The following is a 13,164-nucleotide window of genomic DNA, read 5'->3' on the forward strand; positions in this document are numbered from 1 at the left end:
GTGAGGTCACATCCAGCTGCTGACATTATTCCTCTTGGCTTTTTCTTCTCAGTTTCTTTACCATAAAAGTGTTTTCTATGTTCTGATTATCCTTTTATTCCTTCTGGTTTTCTTGTTGATTTCACCTTTGCTATTTACTATTTCATTGACTGGATTTTATGCTCTTTTCTTTCTGATCAGATTGAGTAAAGGTTTTCTTTTTATTTGTCATTTTTTTATTTCCAAATTTTTCATTTCCCTTCTAATTACTACATTATTACATCTAAGTATTACATTACATTTGTATTTATTTAGGATTTGTTCATTTTTTTTTCTAGTTTTTTTAATAATGCATATTCAGTTAATCTTCACTTTTTCTATATTCTTAATGTGTGCTGGTAAGTCTGTGTTTCCCCTGAGGACAGTTTAAGCTGAATCCCAGAAATTTTGGAATATTATTTAATTAATCATTTTCATTTTCTTTTACAAAGTTATCATTCCCAAGTTCTGTTCTCTGTCTCAGGTAAATCTCCTTTTAGGTTTGCATTTTTTGTTGGTGATCTCTGAACCAGTTTTTATTCTTATTTCACTAGGGAATGAAAGAGTATATGGATCATTTCTACCTTTTTACATGTGTGTGCAGGATCGGTTATGGTTAATTTTTCTAAAAGTGCCATGTGCTGAAAAGAAATATGCATCTTTGTTGTCCCATGTCATAAGTCTTTTACCTCAAATTTCTCTAGACATTTATCCATTTTTTCTACTTTATTTCATTCTGCTTGCCTTCCTCTCCCTTTTCCCTTTAGTTCTCTTACAGATTCCCCTCCCTCTCTTGCTCTTCAACTAGTCCTGTTCATTGGTTTTCTAATTGCATCCATTTTCTTCCTCTTTCTAACAGGGATCTCTCCCTCTCCTCTCTGTCCATTTCCCTTCCTGTTTTGCCTAGATTCTCATTCTCTGAGCTCTCTGCTCACTTGGTCTTTCTTTTTTCCTTGACACTTCATATAATCAAAGCCTCCAAGGTCCCCATTCTGAGGCTGTGCTGTAGGAGCTTTTTGCCACTGGATGTTGGCCAACTGCACAGATGCCTCCCTTTCAGAACATGTATCAGGGCAGGGGTTGGGGAGAACCCTGCTTCCAGCAGGAAACATCCCCTCAGATAATTCATCCTGTCTTGCTGTCCTTTCATTTTTTCTCCACCTTCTCCCACAAATGCCATCCCTTTGTCCATGCTGTCTTTCTTCTCCAAGTGTTCATTTCCCCCAGGAGTGACAACTCCCTCAACTCCAAGACTAGTAGATTTTTCCAGGCACTTTAGGTCCCCTGTCTCCTATAAGAATTTTCATCAGTGGAACCCACCTCCTAAATCAGGTCTCCTGCCTTTCTCCACCTTGTCCAGCTTCCCACCCTCCTCCCCAACTCCCCATGTGGTCTTCTCCTTGGCAATCTCAAAAAATATAAAAAAGCAACAAATTCCTCAGATGTTCAGAAGTGAAATAATAGATTCGAAGAAAAACTGTAAAATGTGGCTTACACATAGGCCATGATGAGGTCAGGGTGGCAATTCCTTGTTTGAAATAAACATGTGTAAGATTCACAATGGCCGTTCTCTTGGGCAAAAGCTGGTTTATTTAGGAGAAAAGGTTATAGATAAAAATGAAAACATAAAATAGACACAAGGAGTGCGAAATAGGAAATGCAGTTGGAAAAGCAAAAGGATTACCAAGGAAAAGACTTTGGAGGAATTCATTAAAGGGATATGCCATGTGGCCCTAGGATGTTGTTCCAATATGTGTTCTATAATAAGTCATTTCTCGGCTTTATTTCAACTGATCCCAAATTCTATTAGTCTTTTAATAACCACAGTCTCAAGAGCTGACCCTGATTCTCAGAAAGGCTATTACCTTTGGGCAAATCTCTGCTCTGAGTTTCAGTTTCCTCCTATAAAATAAAGGAGGTTGGATTCTACTTCTGAAGGGTCTTTCAGATCCACATCTTATGACTTTTGATGGTTTAGGAGATGGTGACATTCAAGGATGTGGCTGTGGACTTCACTAAAGAGGAGTGGGGGCTCTTGGACCCCTCTCAGAAGGAGCTGTACAAGGAGGTCATGGTGGAGAATGCCAAGAACCTGCTATCCCTGGGTAAGGGCACTTCCCCTGAGAATTGCAAGCCTGCAGTCAAAGGAAAAATCTCTGTTCCCTGGGTGCAAGATTTGGGGATGGGGGAAGGAGAAGGGAAAGTGCTGGTCTTTGCCTTGTATCATAGGGCCTGGGGATGTCCTTTGTTGTTCCCGAAGCTCTCTTTTACCCATTCTCAGGTCAAAGATTAAAGTAGTGAAAGCATCTCAAACATGGAACTAATCTTAGGGTTTAGCATCTATTTGGACACAAATTTTGCCTGCCAAAATTCTGAAAATTTCTCACACGGCTTTTCTTTTCAATTCATTCCTTTTGGGGATGGGTCTAATATTTGGAATATGCTTCTTTTTTACAAGCATCACTTTGTAGCTCAAAGCAACTAGTTGGCCTGAGAGTATAGGAAGTTTCTCTTTAATCTGCCTTAGTATCGCCTTCAAATTCCAGCAAAAATGGTGAGAAACAGGCAGCGAGGTGGACCTTTCCAAGTGGTGGGAAAGGAATGAAAGGGGAAAAGCATTTATGTTTACCAACTCTTTGCCCGGTGCTGTGCCATATGCTCTCTTTACAATACAATAACAACATTCATTAAGAATAACTTCCAGCAAATTAATTATTTTGACTATTTCTAAGTACCTAAATTAATGATAAAGGACAAATCAAGAAAGATGCCATTTGCATCTAGAGAAAAAACTGAGCAATAGAAATATGGTTTTAGTGTGCTGGTTGGTTTTCTGGAGAATTTGGAGCAGCCTTCATTTCAGTGGAGTAATCACCACAAGAACAGCCAGGTGTTAAAATCCAAAGTCCAAATTGTTTATTGTCTCCTTGCCTGGGACCTGGGCTAGCTTGTTCTTAATGCAGGAAATGCAGGAGAACAGGACAGGCAGCACGACAGTGTGAGATAGAGTGAATCTCTCTGAGTCCAAGGACTTGTGCTCCAGCCTCCAGCCACCACAAAGGTGGACAATGGAATGAACCTGTCTCTGAATCCCCAATGGCTGCTTATATGCTTGATTATAATTACATCATCGTAGGTATGAATCTTGTAGAACTATATTAAGTACTAAGTACATGTACTGAATGAGAGAACTGTTATTCACCATGCTAAACAACCACTGTCCTATCAATTCCACTGAGTAAACACTTTGTAAGACTGCTTGTCAGGTACATAGTTCTGGCCCATAACATATGGTTATCATAATTTTACATAAGTATATATATGTGTGTGTGTGTGTGTGTGTGTGTGTGTGTGTGTGTATGCATATATACATTTACATGTCTGTGTATTATTTCTGTATGTATAAAAGTGTCTATATAATCACAGCCATCTCTAGGTTGGGACAGGCAAAGTGAAGGAAAAAAATTTGTGATATTTTTCTTATCTATTTGAGAGTAATAGAAAGTTGTATATTGTGGATTTACAGTTTCATGTGCACTCATCTTTTTTAATGTACTATGATATGGAAATGTTTGTTTATAAATTAAAAGTAAAACAAAAGATTGTATCACTTTATCCTCATCTTAACTTTCAAAGTTAGGGTGATACTGTTATTTCCATTTAATAGTTGAGTAAACTGAGGAAAACAAACAGTTTAATTGACTTGCCCAGAGGTGCACACTTAGTAATTGTCCAAGTCTTACTTCAAACTCAGGTGCACTTTACTCTATGTCCAGGACTCTCCACTCAACTACCGGTTCTCTTTCAGTTATGGAAAATGGAAACTATGGAATGAGTCTGTTCTTCTGTAAAAAAGGTGTACTTAGTTCAAGGTCCCTCTTGATCAGGCCTGAGGCTGCTCCCACCCAATAACTCCTTTTACCCAAGTTTGGGATCAGAAGTTTCTGCCAGAAGGGAACCTCACAGACAGGAGGTGGGAGGAAGGGCCTTTGGCTCTCTATCAGAGGAAGCTGTACAAATAGTGGGCACATCCTGTCTTAGGTGACTTGCTTTACAGGCCCCAATGGGTGAATTTTGATAGATATGTCTGAACATCAGGGGTTGATTTTCAGCATGGAGCAGCTCTGGATCCTCTTTTTTTCCCTACGGAGAACTAAGTGACCAATATCTCTCCATCTTTTTTCTGATTTCTGTGCCCAGGGCTTCCAGTTCTCAGAGAAGAGGTGACCTCTTATTTTGAGCAAAGGGAAGCACTGTGGATGCTGGACCCAGAAGGCCTGAGGAGCTGCTCTCCAGGTGAGTCAGGTGAAAGCAGGGATATGAGAGCTGTGGTTATAAGAGCTTCTGGGAGTTGTACTGAAGGAAATGCTCAGTTTAGGGGAGAAAGGCCAGATTTGGATTTCTTTGTTGGATATTTCTTGGCAGCAGTGTCCAGGGCTCCTCAGTGAACCTCGGTTTCCCATCTACAAAATGGAGTGGGTCACACTCCATGGGCCTGTAGGGCCCTTCCAGTGCTCATCTGTGATGCTGTAAGAAGTCACTCTTAGGGATTTGGGGTAATGAAGCTCTCCTGAAAGTGCCCCAAAGGATTAGGTTTGGGACTTGAGCCATTCTTAGAACTTCTAGTCAGTAAACAATTAAGGGCCTGCTACAGGGCAGCTCTGGGCTAAACACCAGGAACATAGAGAGATGTGAGGGACATTCCCTGCTCTCCTGGAGGTCACAGACTGGTGGGGCAGACAGAATACCAGCTACTGTGGAGAGACCCACTGTGCACCAGATGAACTGAATAACTTAGTGCCTCAGTGCATCATTAATTGGTGAAGATCATAATGGTTTAAGAAGGAGAGCAGAAATGGGGAGAAAAGGGCCAAAGTGAAATAAAATAGCTAGCATGTATACAGCCCTGTGTACCATGCTCTGCATTGTCTTATTTTATCACATGAGAATCTGAGGACTTAACTATTATTATACCCATTTGACAGATAAAAAAACTGACTCTAACAGAAGTCCTATAACTTGACCAGCAAATTTCTGAAGTGGGATTAAAACCCTGTGTTTCCAGCTTCAAGGACCTATCCATATTCTATCCACTGTAACTGTGTTTTGATTTTAAAACAGATATGATGAACATGGTCATACATGTATGAGGTAGAAAACAGGAGAATTGGACAAGCTCCTGTGGAGACATAGAAATTCATTTTTTAAACTCTACCTAGTCAAAGCAATTGCTAATTACTGTTTAAAAAAAAACCGATTTATATTTATATTGGCTCTTGGCAAGTATTGTGCTAAATGACAAATGTACTCAGGGGTCAATTTCAAATATTGCTTTATGTTGCTTTTCTATAATATTTACATACTCACAACCTTTGAAAGGATAGTAACTGAATCCCTACTGAATGACCAGAAACTGCCAGATAGAAGAAGAGTAACATAATCAGAGGAAACATTCAAATTAGAAAATAAGCTTACACATGTCAATGAGCAGACTATAATGTTTGATTTTCTGGAAAGGTTGTGGCCTTCCATGATGATTTCATGATGGTCTCTCCTGTCCCTGCCTCCTACCATGGTTTTCTTTTTTTTTTTTTTAAATTTTATTTTATTTAATAATAACTTTGTATTGACAGAATCCATGCCAGGATAATTTTTACACGACATTATCCCTTGCAATCACTTATGTTTCATTTTTTCCCCCCCCTCCCTCCCTCCTCCCCACCCCCCCCCCCCAAGATGGCAAGCAGTCCTATATATGTTAAATATGTTGCAGTATATCCTAGATACAATACATATTTGCAGAACCGAACAGTTCTCCCGCTGCACAGGGAGAATTGGATTCAGAAGGTAAAAATAACTCGGGAAGAAAATCAAAAATGCAAATAGTTCACATTCATTTCCCAGTATTCTTTGGGTGTAGCTGTTTCTGTCCATCATTTCTCCAATGAAACTCAGTTAAGTCTCTTTTTCAGAGAAATCCACTTCCATCAGAATACATCCTCATACAATATCGTTGTCGAAGTGTATAATGATCTCCTGGTTCTGCTCATCTCACTTAGCATTAGTCCATGTAGGTCTCTCCAAGCCTCTCTGTATTCATCCTGCTGGTCATTCCTTACAGAGCAATAATATTCCATAACATTCATATACCACAATTTATCCAGCCATTCTCCAATTGAGAATTCAATTTTCCAGTTTCTAGCCACTACAAACAGGGCTGCTACAAACATTTTGGCACATACAGGTCCCCTTCCCTTTTTTAGTATCTCTTTGGGGTATAAGCCCAATAGAAACACTGCTGGATCAAAGGGTATGCACAATTTGATAACCCTACCATGGTTTTCAAGTAGCCTGCCAGAACTGCTGCAGGAATGCAGACCCAAGTCACATCTTACTCAGGCAATTAGAGATGGTGTTGCTAGGTAACCAGGGACAGAGAGAATGATACTGATGTAGGGAGAGACAGGCGCAAAGGTCTTTGCATTCCTGTGGCCATTTGTATATGAATGTTCAACCTTCCTGGAATGCTGGGAACACTCTGATGTCAATTTGAGAAACTAAAAGTCTGTATTGCACTTAGAAGCAACCAGAGTTTGATGGAATCACTGCACAGTCCTCCACAGCAATACGTGGACTTGAAATCCCTGAAAGACAACTGTTAAGGTGGAAGTATGCCCATCTGTGTTGTCCCAGAGGACAGCTACTTGTATAACCAAATCAGACATTTATTTACCACTGAAGGTGCCGCTAAGACATTTTTGGGTGAGATCCCTTGAATCATTATCTCAATCCTTCAAGGGGTTTGTGAGTTTCTAAAAGGGAAAGAATTGCCCTTCCATATCACAGGATGAGGAGCTCAATATTCTATATGAAACACATTTTCAAATGTGGATATTTTCATGCATTTAAAAAAAATTGTGTTTATTGTGCTATTCCCGGGACACATAATGTTAAAGTTTTTTTTTTTTCTCCTGAGGCAATTGGGGTTAAGTGATTTGCCCAGGATCACACAGCCGAGAAGTGTAATTTGAAAGCAGATTTGAACTCAGGTCCTCCTGACTTCAGGACTCTATCCACTGTGCCACCCAGCTACCCCATGATAATGGTTTAAAACAGAAATAACTATTAGCTAACTCAAAAAAAGTAATGTGTCAGAACAAAATCACTTTTGATATAAGTTACACTTAGGTATAAGTTACAAATTGTATTGTTACAAATAACAAGTGGGTTAGCCTTCTGAATATGACCTCAGATAATGTAATAGAATAAAATAAAATTGAGAGTGATCATCATGGAAATTTGTTAAGGTTACAAGTAGGATGGATCATAAAATAACTTGAGTCTTTAGTGTATATGCACCACATGACATATCTATGGAAAAGGCATTGAAAGTACAAATAATGAAAGGGAAAAGGAAAAATTGAGGATGGAGAACATTTTTCACATACTGTAGACAGAGCATGCCCATTCACAGGATGTAACTCCTAGTCTAAGCTGCTGGGATTGAGGTCAAGTCCCTCAGCCATTGTGACCTGAGTTGTGCACCTAATCAGAATGAAGGCACTTTCAGTGTTGTCACAGGTTTCTTGTGAGGTTCCACTGTAAGTGTGCAGGAAGCTCCTTAAAAAATAAATTATGTTTGGAATGTAAACTAATGAGATTTAAAGTGGTTGCTTCTGCCCATTTAGAATTGCTTGTTGTTTTCTTTCTTTTTTTTTGGAAGCAGAGATCAGACTTGGAATGAAGAAAACTCCTGCAGAACTAAGCCATTCTGTGTTCAAATCTCACAAGCAAAGACTCATGTGTGATGGTCCCTGTGACTTTACTTGGAGAGAAATCTGTGAATTGCATGAGAGAATCCAGATTAGAGAGAGACATTATGAAGGTAACCAATATGGAAAAGGTTTTATAAAAAAGGAAAAGCTTATTTTACACAAGAGAATCCACACTGCAAGGAAGCCTTATGAATGTAACCAATGTGGGAAAACTTTTTTAAAAAGAGGAATTCTTACTACACACCAGAGAATCCACACAGGAGAACAACCTTATGAATGTAATCAATGTGGCAAGGCTTTTGCAAATAGAGGATTTCTTAGTTTACATCAGAGAATCCACACCGGAAAGAAACCTTATAAATGTAATCAATGTGGGAAGGCTTTTGGAGAAAAGGGAACTCTTACTGAACATCAAAAAATCCACACTGGAGAGAAACCTTATCAGTGTGAAGAATGTGGAAAGACTTTTAGAAGAAAGGGATTTCTTACTAAACATCAAAGAATCCACACTGGAGACAAACCTTATGAGTGTGAACATTGTGGAAAGACTTTTTCGTGGAAGGAGAGTTTTATTAAACATAATAGAATCCATACTGGAGAAAAACCTTATGAATGTAACCAATGTGGAAAGACTTTTACATGGAAGGATACTTTTATTAAACATCATAGAATCCACACTGGAGAAAAACCTTATGAATGTAACCAATGTGGAAAGACTTTTACATGGAAGGATAGTTTTATTAAACATCAGAGAATCCACACTGGAGAGAAACTTTATGAATGTAAACAATGTGGAAAGTGTTTTATCAAAAAGGGAACTCTTACTGTGCATCAGAGAATCCACACTGGAGAGAAACCTTATGAATGTAACCAGTGTGGGAAGACTTTCAAACATAAGAATAGTCTTCTTACACATGAGAAAATCCACACTGGAGAAAAACCATATGAATGTAACCGATGTGGAAAGACTTTTACATGGAAGAACAGTTTTATTAAACATCATAGAATCCACACTGGAGAGAAACAATATGAATGTAACCAGTGTGGAAAGACTTTTACAAAAAGAGTATCTCTCACCATACATCAGAGAATTTATAGTGGAGAGAAACCATGTGAATGTAACCAGTGTGGAAAGGCTTTTTTAAATAAGCAATGCCTTATTGAGCATCAGAGAACCCACACTGGAGAGAAACATTATGAATGTAACCAATGTGGAAAGACTTTTAGGAAAAAGAGTACTTTTATTGGACATCAGAGAATCCATACTGGAGAGAAACCTTATAAATGTAATCAATGTGGGAAGGCTTTTAGAGAAAAGCGAATTCTTACTGGACATCAAAGAATCCACACTGGAGAGAAACCTTATGAGTGTGAACAGTGTGGAAAGACTTTTAGCAACAAGGGAGCTCTTACAGGACATCAGAGAATCCACACTGGAGAGAAACCTTATGAATGTAACCAATGTGGAAAGGCTTTTACATGGAAGGAGAGTTTTATTAAACATCATAGAATCCACACTGGAAAGAAACCTTATGAATGTAACCAGTGTGGGAAGACTTTCAAACATAAGAATAGTCTTCTTACACATGAGAAAATCCACACTGGAGAGAAACCTTATGAATGTAACCAATGTGGAAAGGCTTTTACATGGAAGAACAGTTTTATTAAACATCATAGAATCCACACTGGAAAGAAACCTTATGAATACAACCAATATGGAAAGGATTTTATATAAAAATTTCATTGTTTATTGCCAGATCTGTGAAGAAATGTAAAGGCATTAAAATAAGGAGGAAACTGAATTGGGGAGAGAACCCTGGGAGAAGATGTAGTAGTGCCGATGCCTTTCAGTCTTGGCCAGCTCTAGGTTTTTTATAACCCCATGGGGAGAGTGAGAAAGGGAAAATAAAAGAGGACTAGAGGGCGGCCTGATAACTTCTTAAGCATATTGGATCCTTCTTTGCCACCTGGTTACCTACTTGAAAGGCAGCATGGTAGAATGGAAAGATCACTACATTTGGAGTCAGGACATGGGTTGAACTTCTGGTTCTACAACTCTGGCCCTAGGAAAGTAATTTAATTTGACTGGAGTTCAGTGCATTTAGGTTAGGGTTAGGCTCTGTCCCAACCCTAAATCCTTTAAGAAGCCAAAGAAGTGTTTTAAAATGAACTCTATGCCCCAATGCCAATTATTACTGGTTCTCGGCTTCAGATTAGGGGTAATGACTCAGATGACTTCATTTAGCCTTCTGGGTATGATTGGCAGTTTGAAAAAGGCAATAAGATATCAGCAATTCTAAACCTAGATCTTTGTTGATTTAGGAAACTTGAACATCCTTCCTAAATGAACAACTCTATGCAACTAATGAAATAGGTTTCTTGCTATATTTGTTCAGGCAGAAGATGTTTTATTAAGATGGTTTTAAAAATGAAAGATTTCAACTTTGTGTTTCATCTTAAATCCTTCAAATTGACAGTGATAATTCCAAAAGCTGGAAATAGCATTGGGAGATGATGGGTTATGGAATTAGAGACAACGTAATACAATGTATGTAGCTATGCATTGATGGTCCAGCTGCTCTGAAAAGTCATTTAGGATCAGGATTTATTAAAAGGTAACCAAATGTCAGATACTTTGTGATAAAGAGACCCTACAGCAAGGCATGAACTCTAAGGAAGTAAGGAAAAGAAGGGTGCCATCTACAATAAAATATTCATTGCAGTGGATTTTTTTTTCTGTTTTAGTTTGGTTTTTTGGTTGCAAATAAAAAATTGATGATTTTTAGTTGGAGAATGTCTAAACAAATTATGATAATGAACATACTGGCATATTGTGCCATGAGAAAAAGTGGATAGGAAGAATTCAAAGAAGTATGGAGATATGTAAATGAATGGAGATAGACTGAATTGAGAAAAAGCAAGAAAAACTAGCTACATGGTTATTCCTTCAAGTACTCAGATATCCTGATCAGTGATCTCTTCAGTTTGAAATTCTTCCAACAACGTAGATCCAAGAATGTCTATCTGTCCATCCTGTGTGACTCTTGCCTATGTTTCACATGAGTTCATTACAGAGCATCTATCCTATATGATGGAGTCCTTCCTTACTTGCCCCTACCATCTCAAGAGCACTTGTGGAGTGTTCTAGCTATCCACTCATCAGCCCTCTTCCTTACCATATGACCAGCTCCTCTTCCCTTCTTGTGCCCTAATTCTTTAATGTGAAGAATGAGCAATGCCAATTATCCCAACAGAGGACACCAAAAAAGTTCACAAAGTGCATTAGTCAGCAAACATCTGATTTCCTTAACAAATGGAGAGACGCAGCTGCCAGAGATGGTACCAACTGGACTATAAATAAACTTGTGAAATCTTTTAGCTTTGTAATCTGTCTGTGCTAACAGTGGAAAAAACAACTTTGGGACCGTACAATCTGTCAGGTGTTGATAGGTTGATACATTAGGCAGAAATGGGGGTCGATCACCAGTTGTCTTGACCTATATCTTGCCACTGGGCTCAGATGATCCTGAAGGATGGAGTAAGTCTGATGACTTTGCCCAGTTTTATCTCATTTAAATTCAAGTCACTTGCCAATCAAGACATCATTTGCTGATGGCATCAATCCTCTTTGAGAAGAAAAAAACATAAACAATCTTCAGATGAAAAAGCTCATGAGTTCAAAAGTTCAGCATTCCTCTCAGTTAAAAGCAAAAGTTCAGTTTTCCCATCAGTCACTTTTAATTGCAACAAAATTCTGGCTTAAGTTGAAAAGTGCATTATTTTTATAAAACACTCAAATTCCAAAGAAATTGGTCTCTCAGCAGCACTTGCAAATCATTTCATGTCCAGGATACTTATTATTTTCTATAGGGTTAGCTATTGTGATTTTATTCTAAAACATCTATTGTTTTCTGTACTAACCAAGATGGTTCCATTTCTGGTTGTCTCTAGGTATTTTTGTACAATCAGAGGAAATTTGCTATCAGTTATTTCTGCAGGATCCAAGTGGAAAGTATCAATGTTTTCAAACTGAAAAGAGAGGTTGTTACCAATTCACATTTCACACTTTCAACAAATCAAATTGTCCCTGTCTCCATGATAGTGGTAGTTCTTTACCTATTAAGATTGTTTTCCCTACCTACCAATTCCTGTTTTTTGTTCTATGTTTAAAATGGGGAACAGGGGAACCTTTCATCCTTCAGGTCTTTAGCTACATTGAGAATCCATTGTTCCTCTTCACTATTAAAGTTGTGCTTACTTAATAAACTGCTAATGCTCAGCGCTTTGTCTCTCAATTGACTTGACTTGTGACAATTAGGCCTGGTGGTCTTTTGAACACTCATACAATCTCTGCTGAAGGAAGGTTTAAGTTTATAGAATGTATGCATGGAAGCCATTGCCATCAAATTAAACCCGATTGTCTTTTGCCTGATTTGTTGTTCAGTCACTTCTGTGGAAGCAAAGATACTAGAGTGGCTTCAATTTTTTTTTTTCCAGCTCGATTTATAGAGGAAGAAACTCAGGCAAACAGGATTCAGTGAGGTGGCCAGACTACACACCTAATATGAGACAGGATTTAAATACAGGGAATTGAGTCTTCCTGATTTAGGGAAGGGTTGGAGCTCTGAGTACTATGGGCTCCTAGCAGCCCTTGTTCTTACCTTAAAGGAGGCTATGAGCTTGGAGTACATTTGTTTTTAAGTCATTCAGTCTTGTCCCACTCTTGAGGGTCAGTAAAGTTATGTCATTCTGTCAACTTCAGGTGATCTTGAATGGAGTTGCTGACACAAAAGGTGGCTCAAAGGTGTAACTTCCACACAGATTCTTCCAGACTCAGTTTTATAATTTTTGCCATCAGTGGTCAATCTTATCAGATAACAATCATTTTTATATTAGGAATAAACTTCTAACCATCACCACCTTGAATATTGAGAGATCTTTCCTAGTCAGAATTGGATAGTATTCCTTTAGCAATGTCTTCCCCAAGGCTAATAAGATTCTCTGACCTTTTCCAAAGAGAATGCACCTATTAAATCCCAGGTCTTTCCACATAGGGAAAATTTCAAGGTCTCCCCTTCCTCTTCCTTTCCTCCTTCCCTCCCTCCCCTTCCTTTATCCTTTTGAGAATATCTGTGTCTGTAAACACCATCCTTGTTTATAATGTTTGTTCTCCCATGTGGTCTTAAGCACTGGTGCCAGGCGTGCTGCTAGAGACTAGGGATAAAAAGACCAAAACCAAACAATCCCTCCTTCAGGGAATTTCTATTCCCGTGTAATGGGTATCATGATGCTTGTTTTCTTAATGGGTGGGAGAGGAAACGAGGTGAGGGAGAGAATTTAGCACCCAAATATATAAAAAAAAAAAAGTTAA

The 13,164-nt window shown here is 38.6% G+C and overlaps 1 protein-coding gene across 1 annotated transcript in view; it reads left to right on the plus strand.

The window, feature by feature from the left end:
- The window catches only part of LOC127547243 (zinc finger protein 260-like), an 18,596-nt gene extending 6,524 nt beyond the window's left edge, over positions 1-12,072 (plus strand). Inside the window, exons 3-5 of the mRNA XM_051974032.1 lie at positions 1,997-2,123; positions 4,219-4,314; positions 7,745-12,072. Of these exons, the coding sequence (XP_051829992.1) occupies positions 1,997-2,123; positions 4,219-4,314; positions 7,745-9,528 (2,007 nt within the window). The 3' untranslated portion in view covers positions 9,529-12,072. The remainder of the gene's footprint in view (positions 1-1,996; positions 2,124-4,218; positions 4,315-7,744) is intronic.
- The last annotated feature ends 1,092 nt before the right edge of the window (positions 12,073-13,164 follow it).

This window comes from Antechinus flavipes, chromosome 2, assembly GCF_016432865.1.
Source record: "Antechinus flavipes isolate AdamAnt ecotype Samford, QLD, Australia chromosome 2, AdamAnt_v2, whole genome shotgun sequence".
Classification (NCBI taxonomy): Eukaryota; Metazoa; Chordata; class Mammalia; order Dasyuromorphia; family Dasyuridae; genus Antechinus; species Antechinus flavipes.